The sequence below is a fragment of the Pteropus medius genome, unplaced genomic scaffold (assembly GCF_902729225.1).
Source record: "Pteropus medius unplaced genomic scaffold, Ma_sr-lr_union100, whole genome shotgun sequence".
Lineage (NCBI taxonomy): Eukaryota > Metazoa > Chordata > Mammalia > Chiroptera > Pteropodidae > Pteropus > Pteropus medius.
In genome coordinates this window covers 6,427,948-6,450,935 of record NW_024340696.1, presented here as the reverse complement: position 1 = coordinate 6,450,935, position 22,988 = coordinate 6,427,948, and the positions used below count along the sequence as shown (strand labels likewise).

Sequence of the window (22,988 nt, the reverse complement as noted above, 5' to 3'; positions counted from 1 at the left end):
CACAACTTCACTAGACTGTAAACATTAATGTTTTAAAAGCAATACTGGTGAACGATTAGGATCACCAGAAGTAAACTAGCAAAGATGATTCTTCAAAAATAACAAAAACCATTAACATGGACAAAGGTGAAATCTATTAAGTTAATTAGTTTCAACAAAAGATGAAACTGCAATGATCCCCCTGCATTTTAGTGCATTTGGACACGTTTCAAGAAAACACAGAAATTTATTATTACATTTTTATGCAACATTCACTGATGGCAGGGGAAAAAAATAGAGAAATATTTAAATAGAAGAAGCAAACACTTGCATTTGTCTTCACATGGAAAAGGAATGCTTGGAGTGTAGTAGAAAGGAAGGAAAATGCTTATGCAGTTAAAGAGAAATTATGCTGAAATTTACTCTTCACCAAATCCAGACAAGGATTTTTACTATACCAGACCACCAAGTGTTAACATAATCTAGGCTAGGGGTGGATTGGGGGAAGAAATTAATGAGGACCAGAGGCTAAAATGGCAAGAAAACTACTACCTTGGAACACTGAAACTTTGTATCAGGATTCTACCTGACTCTGTTGCCAGTTAATTCCCTTCTTCATTATCTCTATTGTACTAAGTCACTGTGCAAAACAGGGTCTTTTTCCTTGGGTCTAATCCTCATGTTACTTTGCACCTTCTTTCCCTTAACCCAGAGGTGCTCAATGGGGGAAATTCGAGAATGTGCTTATGCTATAACAATCAGAGGATGTTGCTAGCATTTAATGGGTGAGGTATAGGAATGCTAGATGTCCTTCTTGTAATGCACAGCACAGTGCTCTAAAATAAGTAAAATTCTACAGGACATACAGTTCATGAATGGGGGGAGGAGAGGAGAGACAAATATCTAAGCCCGAAACTGAACTTCATTTTACATATCACGGTGCTTTTGACAAGGACTTAATATACATGAATTTTCTAAGAATGCAACTACTGTGTAAATTGAGAGAAATGTTACCAAAAATAGCTCTCCAATTAAGAAAACAGAGTCACAGTAATGCCACTTGTTATATTTAAATGGTCAATATAATAACCATCTGTCAGTCTGCATGTACAGATATTGCATTCAGTTATTCTGTTTATAATTACAGACCTCTGATATTTTGACAATATATCCATCTCAAATCCAATGACCTTCACCTCTCACAGTCAGTTGCTGGACCTTTTCTGATATCAGCTCAACATGTTCTAAATGAAAATTTAAATTCAAATACTCTGTCTTTAACTCCAATTCTCACATATGCACATCCCCTCATGTTCTTTTTCTGTCACTCTCTCCCCAACCATACCACTTGCTCGCTGCTTCATCCTTCATATTTCAATTGTAAAAATAAAAATCAGAACTATCATATATAGAGTATGTACTATGTAGCAGCCATAATTTCATGTAAACATTTATTAAACCTCAAAATATTCCAATGAAGTAGGAACTATAATTATCTCCATTTTTAGATGAAAATGGAGGCACAGAGAGTCGAACTTGCCTGTGATCACACAGCTAATCAGTGGCAGAGTTCCAGAGCCCATGCTCTTAATCATTACACCATACTGCCTCATTTCTCAATGATTATTCTAAATTTTCAACATACCCCTTGAACCCATGCTTCAATAATCTCTTCAAGCAACACTCAGATTTACATTATCTTTGATCTCATCACGAATCTCTGGCTAGATTCCTCTCAATTTTTCTGACCACTTACTTACAAGCTTATCTCCAATCAAGCCCATCCTCACTTCAAGTTCCAAAGGATGAAATGACTCTCCTATACTCAAGGCCAATCTTGTACATCTGCTCTTGAACCAAGACTCTCTGGCTTTATCAGACATTCCCTCTTCTGTATCTTCAAATTTCTACTCTGGCCTACTCTACACTCACAAAAATAGTTAAATATCTATTCACCTACCTACCCTCCTACTCATCCACATATATACATACGCACACACATGAAATCCTCCACTGACATCCTACTATCCATACACTCTCCTCCTTTATTCATCTATTTTTTTTCATATCAATTTACACTTGCTCTTTCTTTCCCTTCCATATAGCAATCTGACAGCCAATGAACCATTATTCCATTGAAACTGCTCTGCTTAAGGTAATCATTTAACTATCAACTCCAAACAATATTTACCAGTCTCCACCTTTCTGAAACTTAGGTACATTTACCATTGTTGATGGCCTTGGTTTTAAAACTCTATTTCCTTGGCTTCCAAGTGACCAGAGTGTCCTGCCACTCTGCATACCTCTTTAACCATTCCTTCTCTCCTTCCTCAGTCATCTTCTTCTACCAAAGTCATAATACATTAGTTTCCTCTAGGTTCCCATCTTCAGGGCACATTTTTTTTTTTACATGCAATTATTGAGTGACCTCATTCCCTTTACAATTTCAATACTTCCTTCTTGATGACTCCTCAAATTATTATTTATAATCTAATCATCTCTTCCTTGCTTCAGACTATTTCAGTGAACTGCCTTCTAGACAGGAAAACCTAGCTACACCTCAAATACACAAGTCCAACATTTAATTCATATCTTCCTCAAAACCTGATCTTCCTCCATTATTCTCCATATCATGTAGCAGAACCACTCTCCATCTGCTTTCTCACTCCCCAAAAAGAAGAATAATGTCAAGCTTTCCCCTCGTCATCCAATCCACCACAACTGCTCATTTTTCAAGTCCTTAAGATATAGAGATTGGTCTCAAGTCATTCCAATAGAAAGTGTCCAGTCAGCTCTGGCAGAAAAAAAGTTGGCACACTGAAACTTGGTAATTTGAGAATGATAGTTTAATTAAGAAACTATTTACAAAGATGTGGACAGAGTTTACGGGATAGAGAACAGGGGATAGTGAATGGTTCCTGGGGGTCTAGCAACAGCAAGAGATATTACCATCACTAAGTCTGAGAGGCGAGAGGAGTAAGTGATTACTAGAATCTAGACAGGGTTAATTACATAGAGAAGGCTTCCCAACGGGACCTATGGCTTTTTGAGAGAGGAAAGCAGGCAATTCAAGGCAAAACAAGGGAGGACGCCAGAGTAAGAAGTACCATGACTTCACTTTCTCTTCAACCCTCTGATCTCTAGCTGGTGTCTCCAACTGGTATAATCCAACCAGAAGCCAAAGGGCAGGGGAGCCAGATGATGTAGATGGTAACGGTCAGCTTCCCAAGACACACATAGGGTGGAGAAGCATAGAGAGTGGTTCTGGAAAGGTAAACAGAACCACTATTTACCACTGATGACCAGCCCATTTATAGTCAACTCTGACAATTACAAATAATCTATTATAGTCTGTAACAGCCACTAAAGAGGACATTGTTCCAAAATCTTCATTTTCTATTTTAGGAATGGAGTCTTAGACAATCAAGTGACATTTCTAAGGTCACACAATTACTTAGGAGCAATACAGGTGAGATGACAGTTTCAATTATACCTCATGACATTGTAAACTGCCATTAAACAAATAAACACTCAGGTCCCCAAAAAGCATAATCATTTTTTTTCCAAGCCTTTCTCAAATGCCATTTCTCTACTAGTATATTTTCTGAAGATCCTCATTTAATATCATTGTTCCCTCTTCCAATTAAAATAGTATGCCTTTCTTATAACACTTATCTTTTCAACTAGTATTACTATTATTGTCATCTACTTATAGATTTTTTCTCACCTGCTGAATTATAAACCCTAGGAGAATTTTAAATCCATCCCCACACATATCACCTAACACATGGTTGCCAAGGTGGTGTGCTCCTTAAATGAGAGAAAGCCCACTCTTCTTTTCCCATGACTTTCCAAGTTAATTCACACCTAGGCTCTGTCTACCAATTCTAGACTTAAACTTATTCAGTGTCTTCATAATACAATTAGCCGTTGAACAGGAGAGGGTAGATAGGTCGACTTCAGATGAAGTTAAAAATCTGAGAATAACTTTACAGGTGGCCCTCCACATACATGAATTCACAGTCATGTAGTTGACCCCTGAATAAGATGGGTTTGCACTGGGAACTTCTGTATATGATTAGACCTGCAAGTTTCAAACTCTCATTGTTCAAGGGTCAACTGTACTGTATTCCCCAAATAAAAAAAGCCCGTAATTAAAAAATAAAATCTTCTAGGTATTGATTATCCCCTCCACCTTTATTCACCTACTATTTTGGTAATGCCTAGATCACACACAGCACAGTGCCAGACACATAAAAAACATTCGGAAGACACATATTAGATTTTTTAAAAAATTCTTTTAGAGCATACAAAAGAACCGAAGTAATTTGCTATGACTTGATTTCTCACCAGTCATGATGTCAGAAAGAAAAACTTATAAAAACAAACATTAAAGTATATGAGTGTGACTTTCCTGTGCAACCTAACAAAATCACCATATAAAATATGAAAACTGGAGAAAATCTAAGCAATTTCAAATGTTCAAAATAACCACATCTATTCATAGACATGTTGTCCTAAAGTCTACTGACCCACTGTGTAAATGAACAGCATTTAAAAGAGCTCTCATTTCTAAGTCAGAAGAATAAATTAACATAGCAAAAAGGAAAACCGTCAAAGGCTAACTGATGTAGTATAATCAATTTAATGTTTTTCTACTCTCCTAAAACACTATTAGTATTTTAAATTATAGTCTAAAAAATTCTGTTGATGGTTCTCGAATCATCTAAGATAACTACATAATAAAGCCTTACCTATAAAGTCTGAATGATCAGAAAACTCATTTCAGAGAATTTAGTTTCCCCACTCACATTTTTATAGGAAATCACATATCTGTGAATTTAGCAAAGAGAAAAACAGTGAATGCATGGTTTCTGCTCACTTTTGAACTTTAAAACATTTAAAACATTAGAAACTAAAAAAAATAAACACACAACCAAAGATTTATATAAAATGTCCATTGCAAAAAATAATTTGTTTCTACCTTTATCACTGATATTATTTGAGAGAATACTATACAAAATATAACATGTGCGATTTTTAAGAATCTTGAAAATAAATGTCTATAGCAAGCATACACATTTTATGTTGATTTTGGGGAAGTGAAAATACAGTCGCAAAAACCACATTCCCTGAATGCCTCTCTTAAACATCATACGAACTCTACTTGGAATTTTGAGCATGATGTAGATTTAAGCTAAATTATTATTTTAAATATTTTTAGAGATTACGAGTACCTAATTATAACATGTACTCATCTAGAAATTATACTATTTTTCCTGGTTGATTGTCTACTGCTAATTTTTTTAACCCAATCAATTAGTACCATCAATAAATGAATACAGAAACAAAGTTTCTGACTTGGTTAAGACAGTTGCCATGGAGCATTCAATGGTAGCTCATGCATAAAAGGATCCTTCCATCTTCTCCACTACCTATGAACATTATAACTCATCAAGAAGGTCAGGAAAGATAAAATTAAGAAATCACATTCACAACTTAAGTGGTGTTCCCTGTCCCTTAATTTATACCAAACGGAGTCCAGTCTCTAAAAAGTAATAAGCCAACAAATAGATTGAGTATTAGCCAAAGGCACTGAAGCTATAAACACATGAAAAGAAATAAACAAAATTCAAATAATGGACCAGAGATGGATAACTGCATGTTCCAAGATGGCGAACTTTGAACTGTCTGGGCAATTTCTTTAGTATTTATTTTTGTAAATAAATCTGTCAGAATAGTAGTAATAATAGTATCCATTTGCTTAGTTAGACCTATCTAGTAATATTTATTCTACATAAAATAGCAATGAAAAGTTTTCCAATAAATTGAAGTTACAAGATTTAGAATTCTAGGTGAAATACAATACTGCATATACTGTGGACTATCAAGTAGGTATTGTGGAATTTGGATGAAATATTAATTATCGCAAAGGAAGAGTAAATCTTAAATACAAGTAAGAAAAGCCTAGTTGTTGAAGGTATTAGTATGAATCATTTTAACTTTTACTTGAGTTATTCACAGAGCCAGAAAACAACCTTTCCTTCAAGTCCTGGGCCAATGAGCCCAAAGTAATGAAGTAGATGAAACTAGGCAGCCATTCACATTCCTACTTTCTTTACATATCTACCAACTTTTCTTATCCACTCTTTTTCTATCTCCCAGGCTTTTTTTACAGTTTTGATATTCAATGTGTTATCCAAGGTTTCCTCCTTTCTGCCTTGACAATCATATCTATTCTCAAGGGTTTAAATATCACCTGTGTGGTACATTAAATCTTCAATATCTCATTCCTGCCTCATTTCCATTAGTGGCCATTTCAAGTGAAAGCCCAACCTCTTCAAACCCAACTGTCCATCTTTCCACTCTAGCTCTAAATGAGCTTCAATTCCAGAGATTCGATGCCAAATGAGAGAGGAAAGTATCAAGGTTCCCCATCTCCAACAGGATAAAGTCTCACATTCTTAGCATACCTTACACATGGCTTCCTTTTCTGAATTTGAGCAAATGTTGCTTTCTAGTGTCTTTTTGCCTTTGCACAAAGTTCTCTGGTCCTAGAACTCTCCTCCTCTCCCTATCCACTTAAAAAATTCCTCCTTACTTCTGAAGATTCATATTAGCCTAAATCTCCTCTATCATCTCAAAACAATCTATCCATACCATATCTCTATAAAAGAATGCTTTATTCATGAGAGCTCTTCTACTGCTGTTTCTTTTTTGTATTCCCAGTACCTAACCTAGTGTCTGACATAAATATGATGTTTAATAAATGTTGGCTCTGTCCTATGCTTTTTACCTCCAAAATATCTTACAAACCTGTCCATTCCTCTCCAACTCCACAACTATCACGATTCATTACCTTTTGTCTGGATAAGAGCCTAGTGATTGTCTGGACCAATCCATTCTCAATAGTGTAGACAGAATAATCTTTTAAAAAGCGGACCTAATCATCTCTGACCTCCACCTCACTATTCAACTTCATCTTTCACCACCTCCCCTTGGCATTTCCAGCTCAGTCAGTGGCTTGCTTACAATCCTTGATTCATTCTTACCATGCTCCCGCCCAACATATAACCTTTACACAGGTTCTCTCTTCTCTCTGAAGTGTTCTTTGCTCTTAACCTATTTAAGTCTTGAAATTCTTGGCTTTTGGTCAGAGAAGCCTTCCCAGACCTCCTTGACCAGTTTAAATCCACCTGTTAAGTGATCTCATAGCACCCTACATTCTCTTTCACAGCAGTGGAAATTTCACATTCTCTTGGATAATTACTTGATAAATGCCTGTCTCCCCCACTAAATTTTAAGCTCCTTAGGAGCTAAGATTATGCCCAATTTTGCTCCACATTGTATCCCCAGCACCAAGAGCAATGCGCCTGTTATATAGTAGAAGCTCAATAGATATTTACTGAATAAATGAGGCAGTGATCTCATTTTCACACTGAAACTCAGACCTAAGAGCTCACTGCCATTTTTTCACTTCTCCCTATCCTTTCTTCTCTTCACTCAATCCCTTGCCACATTTATCCACTTAACGTCTCTCTTACCAGTACCTCTCTTTTCATTCCTTCGTTCAGTAATTATTTCAATAAATATTTATGGAGTACCTTCTATATGGCAGACTTCAACATTGAAGAGGCAGTTGTAAAAAACAGATAAACATCCAAGCATTCATGTAGTTTATATTCTAGGGTGCCATGACGGAAGGGCATGGGGGAGGAGCGTAATCGACAGTTAAGAAGCAAGATGAAAATGAAATACATAGCATGTTAGTGATAACTACTAAGGAGAAAGAAAAAAAGCAAGGAAGAGGGATAGCAACTATTGGGGGATGGTAGTTGGAATTTTAGATAGGGTGGCCAGGGAAGGTGTTTCTGAAAAGGTGTCATTTGAATAAAAACCTGAAGTGAGGGAGCCAGTCATGTGGATATCTAGGGGATGAGTATTCCAGGTTTACTGACTTAATAAATGTGCTATCTACTTTCACGTAGAAACTCCCAATTTGCTTAGATTAGCTGTATTGGAAAATTTAGTGAAGATGGCTTTGCTAGAACTGGGCATACTAAGAAATAACTATCAGCAGAAAAAATAAAAAGGTACCCAGAAATATATAGCCATGAAGAGATTTAAAGAAGAGAGAAATTAAGGCACTTAGAATATCACTGTTATATAGGACAGAATAAGAATGGATATTCAAAATTACAGTACTACCTTAAGTCAATTCAAAAAAGTTTAATTTAGATTCATATACTCTAAAGTAAGTTTATATTTTGGAAAGATACGATTTTAAATACTTTTTGTCCAAAAACCAAAACAAAAGGGGTGAAATAGCAGTTACGGCACTTAAAGTGCAAACTGTAATATGCAATTACCCTAATGCAAAATCAAATATAAATATTAAAATGACTTACTGTTTTCTCATTTAGCTCATTAATTCTTGTTCTCCCATTATCACGGAAGTACAGTGAAAAGTGTCAGAGACCTGCAACACTGTAGTTAACATCCTAAACTGACATAATGAGCCAGAGAGGAATGCAGTATCGACTCCTATTTAAAATGTAAATTAATATCTTGCTTTTCATATCATAATGCAAATGAATATCTGCCTTTTTGTATAAAATGCTCTACTTTATGAATATAATTATATATTATTAAATAAATTAGAGTTGCTCCTGTTTCAGCAAAAATGAGCATTCATAAAATATATTACCTTTGATGTATCATTTACTATTAGTTCTGTTAACAGTATTAACATAGTTTCCTACCCTATAATCCCTTACCTTCTTTAGGAAATTCTTAAGCTATTTTTGGTGGGTAACAGATCATATTCTTTTTTGGTTCCTCAAACAGAAGAAAAATTCGTACCCTGAAAAGGTCTGAATGCTTGTGTCCTCCCTAAAGTCATATATTGAAATCCTGATGACCAAAGATGACAGTGTTAGGAGGTGAGCCTTTGGAAGGAGGAAGCCCTCATGAAAGGGACCAGTGCCTTATTAAAGAGGCTCTAGAGATCCCTAGCACCTCCTATCCAGGAAGATCATTGGCCATGCTGGCATCATGATCCTGGTCTTACAATCTCAAGAACTGTAAGAAATAAATTTATGTTGTTTATAAACTACACAGTCTGTAGTATTTTGGACTGAGATATACCCAGTGGGTGGTCAATAAATATTTATTGATTAAATTATCTATGAACAAAAAACATTTTAATTTTTATGGTTACATCTTCAGAAAGAATATTTCTGGAAAAATTAATGCATTAATCATTTATAAAAACAATTACTTTTGGATTTTTTTTTAATATGTAATTATAAAACCAAAAATGTCAAGTCAGATGGCTTGGGTATAAATAAAAAATTCAGAACAGAACACACTGGAAAAAAAAATAAAATGTCAGAGTTTTAGATGGATACTTGTTTATTTTATCCAATTGCAAAAGGCTCAAAAATAATATATTCAGCATAACTGAACAAGAATGGTGGCAATCTACACAGAGAAGACTTTAAGGGAAATGGAGAATTTGACACTAACACCCACTTCTCATCCCTGACTTTCAGAAGGCCTGGTCACATATAGCAGAAATGACTGAATGTCCCTGATATGAGTTTCTCAAAAAATTTCTAATACTTACTTTGAATAAATCCTGAAATAATTTTTTATTTTATATGTTATCAATCATGTCTTTAAGCTAATGGCTCTTCAGGGGAAAACTTAATAACTGTAGAAAAATCTGGGCAGTTTGTATTCCTAACATGATGTTATAAAAATAAATATTAAAAGAAGAAAATACAATAAAACATTTCTCTCTCATTGTTATCTCCATTCTCTCTTCTGAAAAAATCTAACTTCATATTTAAATTCTAAAGTAGTCCCTAGCAAAAAAAGTTGGTTTCACGTTCATTCATTTAAGGTAGTTTGCTATTGTGTTCATTTTAAATGGATCAAAATCAAGGCTTTCTATTCAAAAATGTTGGTTTTGCATGTATTGCTCAAAGAAGAAATCATCTTGGTGATGATATCCTGTACTGGTGGTGGAAAAGTTAGTCTTCATGGGACCATTATGCAGATTATTTTTTAAAAGGGTGGGAGATGACTGAATTTAATTCCTTCATGATTTCTGCTGCAAAGGAAAAGTAAAATCAAAAGCATAGAAAAGAGACATGGTAGCAAGATGAGAAAGAAAGGAAAACATATAGTGAAGATGCAAACTCATGAGGTTTGGTTTTTTTCTCTTTTTAGTATTAAAACTGTTCCTTCAAAACATCCTCTTACAGTTTCCCTTACATCACCCTTTCCCCTATCTTCATTTCTAAGTCTCGGTCACTTAATTTATCCTATACTTTTCTTCGAGCAATTTATCTCTGTCTCCTGTCAGTATAAATATGAGGTTTCCTTGCCAGAGTGAAAGATCAATCGGGGAATAAGCTCTGAAAAAATCCAAGGAGCTGACCAATGAGATGGGTCAGAATACTTCTGCAGAGTGTCTTGAAGGCAAAAGTAGCATAATATGCTTCAAGTCTGTGGTCTGTTAGGAATCAGGCCGCACAGCAGGAGGTGAGCAGCAGGAGAGCACGCAAAGCTTCAATTGTATTTGCAGCCGTTCCCCAGAGCTAGTATCACCGCCTCAACTCCACTTCAGATCCTTGGGCATTAGATTCCCATAGGAGCACCGATTCCTGGTGCCTAAAAGGTTGGGGACCACTGCTCCAAATGACTGAGCACTGACATAGTCCCTAGTGTACTGCAGAGGCTAGTGATTTATTCTCTAGCGACAAGGGAAAACTGGCTGACCTAAGGGATTAAGGGGCCTAATACAGGTCCTGAAGATCTTGTGGGCTGACTACTAGATTCATAAGAACACTAACGGTCTAGGAAAAAAGGCATACTGCATAATCTGATTATTAGCTAGAAGCATTCGAATCCAACCAATATCATTTATTTACTATATGGTTCCATTAGAACAGAAGCAGTGAAAATATTTCCTCTTCTTTCTACACTTAACATGATACTTTGTACAAAATGCTACTGAGATAGGTACTAATGAAAACCACAGACAATAATATATGAAAGTGCTTTGCAAACAGTAAAATCTTATATGAATCTATGTTGTTATTATTAATGAATTTCCCAGCATACATTGACCTCATGTGAAAAATTCTCCATCTTTATGAATATATTCAAAATCCATAGTTAATTTCTTTTGCTTTCTAGAAAGAAAAAATATATACGACAAAAGAAAAAAATCAGGTTCTATATGGAAATTTAACTGTATAGAAAAATACTGTATACCAAAGAGAAAATAAACATGGCAATGATAAAATATATGCTTAAATTAGGATATAATGTGATAGAACTTCTCATATATTGAAGACCCAAACAAATCAAGTAATAGTTTATAAAGAACAATAAAGAGAAAATAAGTTGCCAAAAAACTGCACATAAATACTTTCTATGACAACATTCATCAAAATAAATAAAATCTTTAAATGCACATTACCTCCTAATAAATGGTATTTGTTTCACACGAAGAAGGCAAAAATGAGCACCCATAAAAAAGGAGACAGCTTACAGAACATTGCAAGATGAGTCACCATAAAGCTTTGCAACTTGGTTTATTATAAAATAACATTTTAAATATGCTACTTACAGCTCAGTGGTTTGTTATATGAGGAGAAGAGAGTGGAAGAATAAACTATGTTATGAGAATTCACAAGGTCAAGGTACACTTCCTACCACTCTTAACAAAAATAATATGGGACTTAGAAAAACAATAGGAAAAGACAGAACCACTGGACCTAGCCTCTTGCAGTAACTATGATTAAACTATTGATCAGGGACTAATGCTGACCTAAATAGAGAGTAACCAGTACCCAGGATGATTCATGCGAATGTGCTTTGTGAACAGAAAAACCTCACTTCTTTCTTTTTTCTCTATGAGCTTCATTACAGAATGGACCTGTTTTCTTCCTGGGTGTTTCTTTATTGAACTAGAAAAATGGCTCTTAAATCAATTTAAAAATTCTGTACATATATCTTTTAGACATGGAAGAACATCATTCTCACAACCATGAAAGCACATTTATTTTGAGGTTATATGTGGATCAGTGATTTTTAAAATTGTGATTTCTAATTTAAGTTAAATTTTAAACAACAAAAAAATCCTTATATTTTCATAGCAAAAATGAAGTAAAGATTCAGCTTCTGAATGACAATAACAATCAAATCATAAGATAAAAGGCACTGGACAGGCAAAAAGAAAAATCGAATAAGTTATTGGTCTTATTTATCCATGTCCTCTATTTATAATTTGCTTCAAAAATCTAAGGAAGTGAATTACATACAGTGTTAAAAATATATTAATTCACTGGTAGAAAAGCAAAAATATTCTCATAGATGCTAAACTCATTGGAAAGGATGGGTATATATTCAAAGAATACACTGTAATTATTAAAGAATTCAATATGATAATTAGTAGACATATTTATTTATATAAATGTGCATAAAATACATATATGTAACATAAATATTTTAAATAGTACCATAACATTATGGAATAATAAGAATGAACTAGTTATTTTCCTTTTAGTAATAAATGATTCATTCACTTCTAAAAATTTAAACAATTGTTAAAGAAACTAACAGTTTGGGCATGATTAAGTAGCTCATTTAGCTATAAACACCTTATTTCTTTATATATATGCCAAGTAAAATTTGAAAAAATAACCAGAAAATTCATTTCTGCATCAATTTTTCACATTTCTTATAATATGATATGAGCAAGCATTTTGTAGATAACATTAACTATGCACTTTCCAATTAGAGAAAAGAGGCTAAGTTTATCAGTGAGATCCATACACCCATATACCCCAACTCCAAAACTCTAAAAGGAATTCTGTATTTGGTAGTTCAAATGAATAAGATGTAAATGAATGAACACACATTAGAGTTTCGATAAACTGTAATTCTTATAACAATAATTGATAAGAAAAAATTTCTATTAAATGATCAAATACAAGTATTCCATATTTAAACACCTAATTGTTTTATGTTTACTACTGCTGGCTCCCTAAAAGATTTTAAATACCTTAACAATATTAAATTGTTCATTCCATCACAAATTAGTGTAGGCCACCTAAAAATGCAAATAGAAGCCCAAATAACAGATAACAAAATAAGTGTCATTAATATAATACTGTATATTATAAACACAAAGCTAATCATGAAATCCAACACTAATGAGATTTAAAAATATATATGAAAACATACTTTAGAAGTATACATAGAAAAAAATCTTCAAGAAATAATCTGCAATAGTAAAATAAAAAAGCAATATTTGTTTTACTTGAATATTCTCATATAATTATAAAATAATCCTCTATGTTAGGAACCCTAAAGTAATATAAAAAAAATTATGTTTTCACGAAAAAGGTAACTTGCTTTAAAAAAAATTACTATGCTAAAATACACATGACTTACCATCTTAACCATTTGTAAGTGTACATTTGAACAGTATGTGTTAAATACATTAACTGTATATGATAAATACACTGTACAACCACGACCACCATCCAGCAACATAACTCCTATCTTCTTGACCAACTGAAACTCTATACTAATTAAACAATAACTATTCGTTACCCTATTCCCCCAGCCCTTGAACTTTCTGTCTCTATGATTTCATCCACATTAAATACCTCATATAAGTAGAATCATATAGTATATGTCTTTTTGTGACTGGATTATTTCACTGAGGAAAATGTATTTCAAGGTTCATCCATGCTATAGCTTATTGTAGAATTTCCTTCCGTTTAAGGCTAAATAATACTCTGTTGTGTATATATAACACATTTTGCTTATCTATTCATCCATCCATGAACACCTGGGTTAATTCTACATTTTAGCTATTGTGAATAATGTTGTTATGAACAGGAGTGTACAAAATATCACAAGACCCTTCTTGCAATTCTTTTGTGTATACACCCAGCAGTGGAATTACTGGATCATATGGTAATTCTATTTTTACCTTTTTTACTTTTGTTTGCTTTGTTTTGTTTTTTGCTAGTAGCCATCCTAATGTCTATGAGGTGGTAGCTCATTGTAGTTTTTTTGATTTGCATTTCCCTAATGATTAGTGATGCTGAGAAGCTTTTCATGTGCTTATTGGCCATTTGTACACCTTTGGAGAAATGTCCTTTCAACTCCTTTGCCCATTTTTAAGTCAGGATGTTTGCTTTTTATTATCATCTTGTTGAATTTTATAAGTTCTCTGTATATTCTGATTAAACCCTCATCAGATACATGACTTGCAAATATTTCCTCCCACTCTGCGGGTTGCCTTTTTACTCTGTGAATAGTGTCTTCCGTTGTACAAATTTTTAAAATTTCCATGAAGTACAATATGCCTTTTTCCATTGTTACTTGTGCCTTTTTGTGTTATATCTAAAAAATCACTGCCAAATCCAATGCTGTGAAGTTTTTATCATTTTCTTCTAAGAATTTTATAGTTTTAGATGTTAAATTTATGTCTTTCATTCATTTTAATTTTTATATATGATGTTAGGTAACGGTCCAACTTCATTCTTCTGCATGTAGATAGCCAGTTTTCACAGCACCATTTATTGTAAAGATTGTCCTTTCCCCCATTGAATGATCTTAGCAACCTTGTCAAAAATCATTTGACCAGATATGCAAGGTTTCTTTCTGGGCTTTCTATTCTCTTTCATTGGTTTATATGTCTGACTTTATGCCAGTACCACAGTTTTGATAACTATAGCTTGATAGTTAACTTTTGAAATCAGAAAGTACTAGTCCTCCAGGTTTGTTCTTTTTCAAGATTGTTTTGACTATTTGAGGTCCCTTGAGATTCCATATGAAGTTTAGAATGGTCTTTTCTGTGTCTGCAAAAAACATCATTGGGATTTTGATATAGATTGCATTGAATCTGTAGATCACTTCGGGTAGTATTGACATTCTAACAATATTAAGTATTCCAATCTACAAATATAAAATATTTCATTTTTTTATGCCTTCTTTAATTTCTTTCAGCAATGTTTTGTAGTTTTCATCGTACAGGTCTTTCAGCTCCTTTAATTCCTAATCATTTTACTCTTTTTGATGCTATTACAAATTTAATTGCTGACTGTTTATATATAGTGATGTGTATGTGTTGACTGTATCTGCCACTTTACTAGAGTCATTTATTGGTTATAATATTTTTTGTGTGTGAAATCTATAAGAGTTCTACATATAAGATCACATCATTTGCAAATAGATAATTTTACTTATTCATTTCCAATTTAGATGACTTTTCTTTCTTTTTCTTGCCTAACTGCCCAAACTAGGAGTTCTAGTACTATGCTGAATAGCAGTGGTGAAAGCAGGCATCTTTGCCTTTTTCTTAATCTTAAAGGAAATGCTTTCAGTTTTTCACCATTGAATTTAATGTTTCACTGTGGGTTTTTATGCAAGACTTTTATTAGGCTATGGGAGTTTATTTCTATTCCAAGTTTCTTGAGTGTTTTAATCATGAAAGGGTGTTGAGTACTGCCAAACTTTTTCTGCTCAATTGAGATAATGTATTTTCCCTCATTTGTTGATGTTGCTTTTTACATTTATCAAATATCTGCATGTTGAACCATTCTTGCATATAGATTTCCAAGAATAAATCACATTTGGTCATTTTGTATAATCTTTTAATATGCTGCTGAATTCTGTTTGCTAGTATTTGTTGAGGATTTTTGCGTCAATGTTTATAGTGTGTCTTTGTAGTGTCTTTGTCTGGCTTTGGTAACAAAGTAATGCTGGTCTCATAGAATGAGTTAGGAAGTACTTTCTCCTCTTCAGTTTTCTGAAAAAGTATGAGGATTGGTACTAATTCTTTAAAAGTCCATCAGGTCCAAAGCATTTCTTTGTCAGAGATTTCTGATTATTGATTAGATCACCTTACTAGTTACAGGTATAGTCAAATTTTTTATTTCTCCATGATTTAGTTTTGGTAGGGTTCGTGTTTCTAGGAATTTATTCATTTCATCTAAATTACCCAATTTGTTGGTATACAATTATTCAGAAAACATTCACATAATCCTATTTCTGTAGAATTGGTAGTCATATCTTCATTTTCAATTTAGTTAAGGCTTTCCTTTTTCTTATTCTATCAAGCTAAAATTTGTTGATCTCTTCAATTTAGCTTCATTGATTTTCTCTATTCTCTATTTCTCCCATCTCTGCTCTAATCTTTATTTCTTTCTTTCTCTCTGCTATCTTTAGGATTAGTTTGTTCTTCTAGTTTCTTAAGATGTAAAGTTAGGTTGTTGCTTGAGATCTTTCTTGTTTTTTCATGTGTTTATAGCTATAAAGATCTCCCTTAGCACTGCTTTTCCTGGTGTCATAAGTTTTGTTATGTTTTTTGTTTTCATTCATCATTCATCTCTAAATATTTTCAATTTCCTTATGATTTCTTCTTTGATCCATTGGTTGTTGTGTATTGTTGAATTTGTACAAATTCATGGATTTTCCAATTTTCTGTTATTGATTTCTAACTTCATCCTATTATGGTTAGAAATAATAGGATACTTCATATATTTATCTTTAAAATCTACTGAGACCTAATTTATGACCTAACATACGGTCCATCCTGGAAAATGTCCCATGTACATCTGAGACAAATATGTATGCTGTTGTTAGATAGTGTTTTGTGTAACTTTCTTAGATCTAGTTGGTGTGTGGTGTTAAGTCCTCTATTTCCTTACTTATATTCTGTCTGATTGTTCAATAGACTGTGTGAGTAGAGTAATGAAGTCTCTAATTATTGCTGTACAACTGTCTAGTTCTCCCTTCAATTCTGTAAGTTTTTGCTTCATATATTTTGATAATCTGACAGGTGCATGACTATTTATGAGTTTTATATCTTCTTGCTATACCAAACCTTTAATTAATATATTTATTAACATATAATGTTTTTTTGATTTAATTAAAATTCTCTTACCACTTCTATTTAATTAAATATTAAACTGAGATTCCAAGAATATTGAAAAGAAAAAAACTTTACATTTTATAATTATTTATGTATGGGAATCTAAACTATGTTAAAAAAAGGATATTGATTTTGATTTCGAAGTTTTGCACTCAACTAAATACTTCACTGTTCCATAATTGACTTTATAACAAGTAAATTATATGTAAACAAATTTACATATAACCATTTTTTGTTTTACATTTGGCATAAACTGTTTATTAGAGAGAGTGAAAAAAAATCTGCTGTTGAAAATAGTATGAAAAACAGTGTTCTATGATTACACTATGGTACTTTCCGGGATAGAAAAACATAAAACATAGGTATTAAATAGGGAATGTCAAATGAACTAAGGAATACTATACCATTTTCAGAACTGTGAGGCAAAAATATTTACCATTATATAATTCACTTATATCTAATGGCATCAATCATGAGAATCATATCTGGTGTTGCCTCCAGCTAAAAAGATCCAACTGTATGTATTTCTTCTTAATGCTACATTCACATCAGGTTGGTTGCTTGAAATGGGCCATGGTAGAAATATGTAAATAACAGAAATATGCAAACAAAATAAATCATAGTTTTGTTTTTTTTTAAATCCACACTCTACCCCATCCCTCAGATTAGGTGTTAAATATGTACCAATGCAATACTGGAAATATTATACTCCAGAAGGTATCTCGATGCAAAGATCACTTAACTAGCTACATGATTCTTTTAAGAAAAAACATTTTTCAAGTAAACAATGGTAGAATAAAATGTAAAATAAAAATATGCTTCAAAGAAACCTATATTTTTAAAAATAAGGGAAAGGGAATACTACGTCTTCACACAATCCATTTCGCCTGAAATTTAAATTTTCTTTAATATGAAAAAGGCATCCCCTGCAGGTGCTATAGCATTGGTTCTATCTCTTAGAAAAGTTCCTTTTTCAATAATTTGGAGTAAAACAAAATAAATTAAGCTCTTCCTCTCTGTGATCAATCAGCTCTCAATATTTAAAGAGAGCAAACATATAATCTCAGGATTTTCTTTGATGTTTACTCCCAATTAAAGATTATAAAGATTTTCAAGTAAAATAAGTGAAATGTTGCTACTGATCTTGAAAGAAATCCATTATACAGAGCATAATAATTTTTTTAATAAAGAAAATGATCATATCTGGTACCATGACAACTTTGGTAAATCCAGTAAGTATGAAACATTAAATGTTAGAATATCAAAAAAGATAAGAAATTTATTTTGAATATTTATAAACCCAACCTTGGCCTGATATTTATCATAATCTATTTTGCATCAGTTTAGATGCCAGTTCATTTCTCAGCCCGAGAATCTGTTCCTTCACCACGTTTCTCTAGTTACTTCATCAGACTGGGCCTTCCACACTGAGGCTGGAATCATAAAAAAGTCTTGGGCCCAAGAAGCTACCTCAGTACCCAAGGCACACTTCTTTTGTTAGTGCCTCACATATGTCCTCCAGTTTACTTTGACTTTTATTTATTAACTTAAAAATCATTACAAACTTACCATGTTGTAGGCCTTGTGCTAAAAAGTGAAAATATAATGGTAAACAAGATAAATATATCCATAGTTTCATTGAAGGCAGTCTGCTAAGAGAGACGTCCATTGAACAAATAACTTCATAAAAATTATAATGATAAATTATAATAAATGCTATGAAAGAAAAATACATGACTCCATGAATGAATAACATAGAAATCTTTCTCCTCCGGAGACTCAGAAAAAGCTTCCCTGGGAAAATAAAATGTGACTCAAGACCTGAAGGATGGTGATGAGGAGAGTTCCAGACACAAGGAACAGTACATTTTCAGTTCCAGACATGTTGGTTCCACCTTTGCTGAAACTTTTATTTTCACCTTTGCTGTCTCCTGGCATTATTCTCTTGAATTTTATTGTATTAGCTACCAAACCAGACCCTTCCTATCACCATAATAATAAAAAGTTAATGTTTATTGAGCTCATACTATTTGGAAGGTATCATTCTAAGCGAAATTATATACATGAACTCATCTAATCCTTACAATAACCAAATTGGGGTAGGTTATATTTCTTCACTTTATAGAACAGGAATCTGAGGAACAGCCATGATAAGTTATTTGTCTAAAATTACACGGCTACTGATACTATGTCTTGCATGTCCATCATTTCCCTCATTACTTACTACTCTTACAGATACCCCAAGGCACCAAGCCCAATTAGCACTACAAATGGCAAAGAATACCAAGTCTCCTAAATCCTCTCAACTGCCACCTTTTTCAACTAGGCAGGATCACACTTATTTTCACCAATTTTCGGAAATTAGGAATGAAAAACTAACCAAGGTAGCCTACATTAAAACATCTCTAGGAGCAAGAAAAATGTTTTTAGAATAAGTAATACATTCTTACAAAAGGCGATTGACCCAGAAAATGAAATAATAAAAACTGGGCAAAGAGAAAGAATTATAATTTATTTAATTCCTTCTGTACCTCCCAAGGGAGAGGAAGATGATTTTTTTAAAATTTTAATCCAAACTCATCAATATTTTGAATGTATTTGCAAAACTAAATTAATACATTGCAAATTGGCAATGATATAGAAGAAATTTCTAAAATCAATTATTTTTTAGATAAGTACCTTTTAAATATTAAAGAAAAAGAAATAGCTATTAGATCACCAAGGTCTCACTCAAAACTACATTAGATATTTTTTAAGGTTTCTATTATGATCAAAAGTTTAATTTGTAATTCACCATTGAAGGTGATGTGAAAAACAGTAATTAAGTGGGTGATTGATACAAGTGAGTGTATGACTCATAGTATGCAAACGAAAATGATTTTTGGAAAAAAGCTCAGGAAGAAAAAAAGCAAATAACGGATTCTAGAAGAAATGAAGACCTTTCCTGTCCAAGGACTGCCACCAGTTCTTTATTACTTGAAGATTAAGGGAATAGTGAATAAAGCTGTCTGCCAGACAGCAGAAAAGGTAAGGAATAACACTACCTAAGATGAAAGTTTTCAGAAATAGCATTCATAAAATTAAACTTTCTATAAAAGTTGCTAGAAAACCCAACTCAAATCAGAACAATGGAAATGTCAAAATAAATCAACAATATATTTGTCAGGAACTTGAACAGAATGAAACAGCAGGGTAGGTCGAGTTGTAGAATCCTCTTCTTTTATTCTACTTGGTTCCAGAAAAAAACATCGATCCAATACTGATTTAGTAGGAGACGCAGTGGGGTTTATTTTTGTTTGGTTGCTTTTCCACTGCATGGGTTAGTGCAACATAAATATGTGGCTTTTGCTACTAAGGTTCACCGAATTTATACAATGAGCTTTGGTTTCTCATTCCACTAAACTAAGTTCTCCTTTTTGACTAACTACCCCTCTCTCATATGCATCTCAAGCACATCATATATATTCATATATACTTTTAAAAAAACTCATATTTAGGTATTGGTAACAATTGTTATCCTTGCATTATGAATCTTTAAAGACAATGAAGAGAATTTCATTTTGATGAACTCATATTTAATAGGATGTTTTATCCCACTTAATTTTTTAATTCATATTTTCATGTATATTGTGGAGTCCCTACAATGTGACAGCATTGAGCTACACGTTCTATAAATATAATGTCATTTAAGAATACTGAGTTTATTTTGTTATATATACACTGCCTGAAGAGAAAGTAAACAGAATGTTTTTATGATGAAGTAACCTAAGTCATACCATTAATGGCTTATGTATGAGGAATATCCAGTCATTTTAGCATACCTTATGCATATAGCTTATAACTTAGTTCATGAAAATTGCCTGCTCTAACTTAAAGAAGTCTCAAAAAAAAAAAAGAAAAAGGAAAGCCGTGTGTGTGCACATGCACACAAGCATGTTAGACAATGATTCAAACCCACGCAGTCCAGTTACAGAATCATTGCTCTTAATCACTAAGCCATTATATGCTGGAAAAAGCAGCAAGGTCTGGCTTTTTAAATGAAAATAACTAATTTAAATAATAACAGTAACTTCCAGAAAAAGATCAGATTTTTAAAGTCAGCAAGATAAAAAGTATCACTATTAAGTTCTAAAGACACATTTGAAGAATTTTTCTTTTATAAATGTGCTTAATTTTCAGAAAGCTTCTAACTTTTTCTTTTGGGCTATTATAACCCCTAATTTTTTTTATCTCTTTATAGATATTAAGGTATTTTCGTATCTAAGACCTTATATAATCCTAACAGCAACACTATAAATAACCTAGGTGTGATAAATAATTTTATGTGTCAACTTGGTTGGGCCACAGTGACCAGATATTTGGTTAAATGTTATTCTGGATGTTTCTGTGAGGGTATTTTTTTAAATGAAATTAACATTTAAACTGCTGGACTGAGTAAAGCAAATTACGCTCCATTATGTAAGTGGGCCTCATTCAGTCTAATGAAAAGCCTCAGTAGAACAAAAAGGAATTCTGCTGGCAGACTGTCTTTGCACACAAACTACAATTCTTACCTGGGTCTCCAGTCTGACAGCCTATTGTGCAGATTTTACTCACTAAACCTCTATAATCACATGAGTCAATTCTTTAAAAATCTCTCTCTTTCTCTCTCCATACACACACACACACACACACACACACACACACACTCTCTCCTCTCTCTCTCTCTTTCTCTCTCACTCTCTCACTCTCTTTCTCTCTCTCTCTCTCTCTTCCTGTTCCACACACATCTTGTGTTTGTCTTGCCTCTTTAGAGAACTCTGAGACAACGGGGTAGCTGAAAACAGTCTAAGAAAACACAGAACAGGAATTCAGATTCTTACTTTGTTTCCAAAAGTATCATTCCTGAAAAGATACTAAAATTTTCAAGAAGGTAAACTAAAATTCAGTTTCTATACCTTAACCATTTAGCCAGTGTAATGTTCTTGTAAAAGTTATTTGCCAAAATTAATCAACTCTGAAAAAGTCTGGCAGATTCTCAAAAAGTTAAACATAGAGTTACCATATAACCCAGCAATTCCACTCCTAGGTATATAACCCAAGAGAACTGAAAACATATTGTCCACACAAAAACTTGTAGATCAATATTCATAGCAGCATTCATAGTAGCCAAAAAGTGTAAACATAAGTGCCATCAATTTATGAATGGATAAAAAAAAGATGTGGCATATCCATACAATGGAATGATTCAGGAATAAAAGGAAATGAAGTTACAGATACATGCTACACAATGAATCTTGAAAACATGCTAAGAAGGCAGATATAAAAGGCCATATATTGTATGAATCTATTTATATGAAATATCCATACTCAGCAAATCCATACAGACAAAAAACAGATTAGTAGTTGTCAGGAGCAAGGGGAAGAGGGACAATGGGGAGTGAATGCTACTGGGTATGGGGTTTCCTATTTGGCTAATGAAAAAGTTCCTGAATTATACAATGGTAATGACTGCACAACCTGTGAACATACTAAAAACCAGAGTCATACACCTGAAAATTGTGAATATTAAGTAAATTATATCTCAATTTTAAGTGTCAAAAAATAAACTAATCAACTTACCTGCCCTTTTTGTGGTGCCAAACAACGAACAACTTCATCCACCATTACTGGAATATGTAATTTAGCCATAGCTTCAAAATCTCTATCTTGAGATCTGTGTAACTCTTGAGCTCCAGTTTGATCTGTTTGCTCTTGGGCTTCGTATTCATCATACCTTTCTGCTGTAGCATGTATCTTTTTTGGCCAGACACCTAAATTAAATATGCCAGCTTCCAACCAGCATGAAAGAAATTCTTTATAGGTTCTACAGAAATATGGGTATCGAAGCATTCTGTAGGTCAACAAATCTAGAAAAAAAATTTAAATATCATGATTGTCGGATTTTTATAAAACAATGCTATAATCCTTGGGGGTAAACAAACTAATATGCAATATTTAACACTGAAAAAAATGTGAGACTCATCATCTCAAACAAACGAAGGTGACTAATCTCCTTACG

The 22,988-nt window shown here is 33.2% G+C and overlaps 1 protein-coding gene across 5 annotated transcripts in view; it reads right to left on the bottom strand.

Annotated features, from left to right (window-relative positions):
* Positions 1–22,988, bottom strand: part of METTL15 (methyltransferase 15, mitochondrial 12S rRNA N4-cytidine) — a 150,950-nt gene that overhangs the window by 122,922 nt on the left and 5,040 nt on the right. For all 5 annotated transcript variants that reach the window (XM_039866132.1, XM_039866150.1, XM_039866142.1 and 2 more), the window contains exon 2: positions 22,550–22,836. In XM_039866132.1, the coding sequence (XP_039722066.1) occupies positions 22,550–22,819 (270 nt within the window). In that variant the 5' untranslated portion in view covers positions 22,820–22,836. The remainder of the gene's footprint in view (positions 1–22,549; positions 22,837–22,988) is intronic.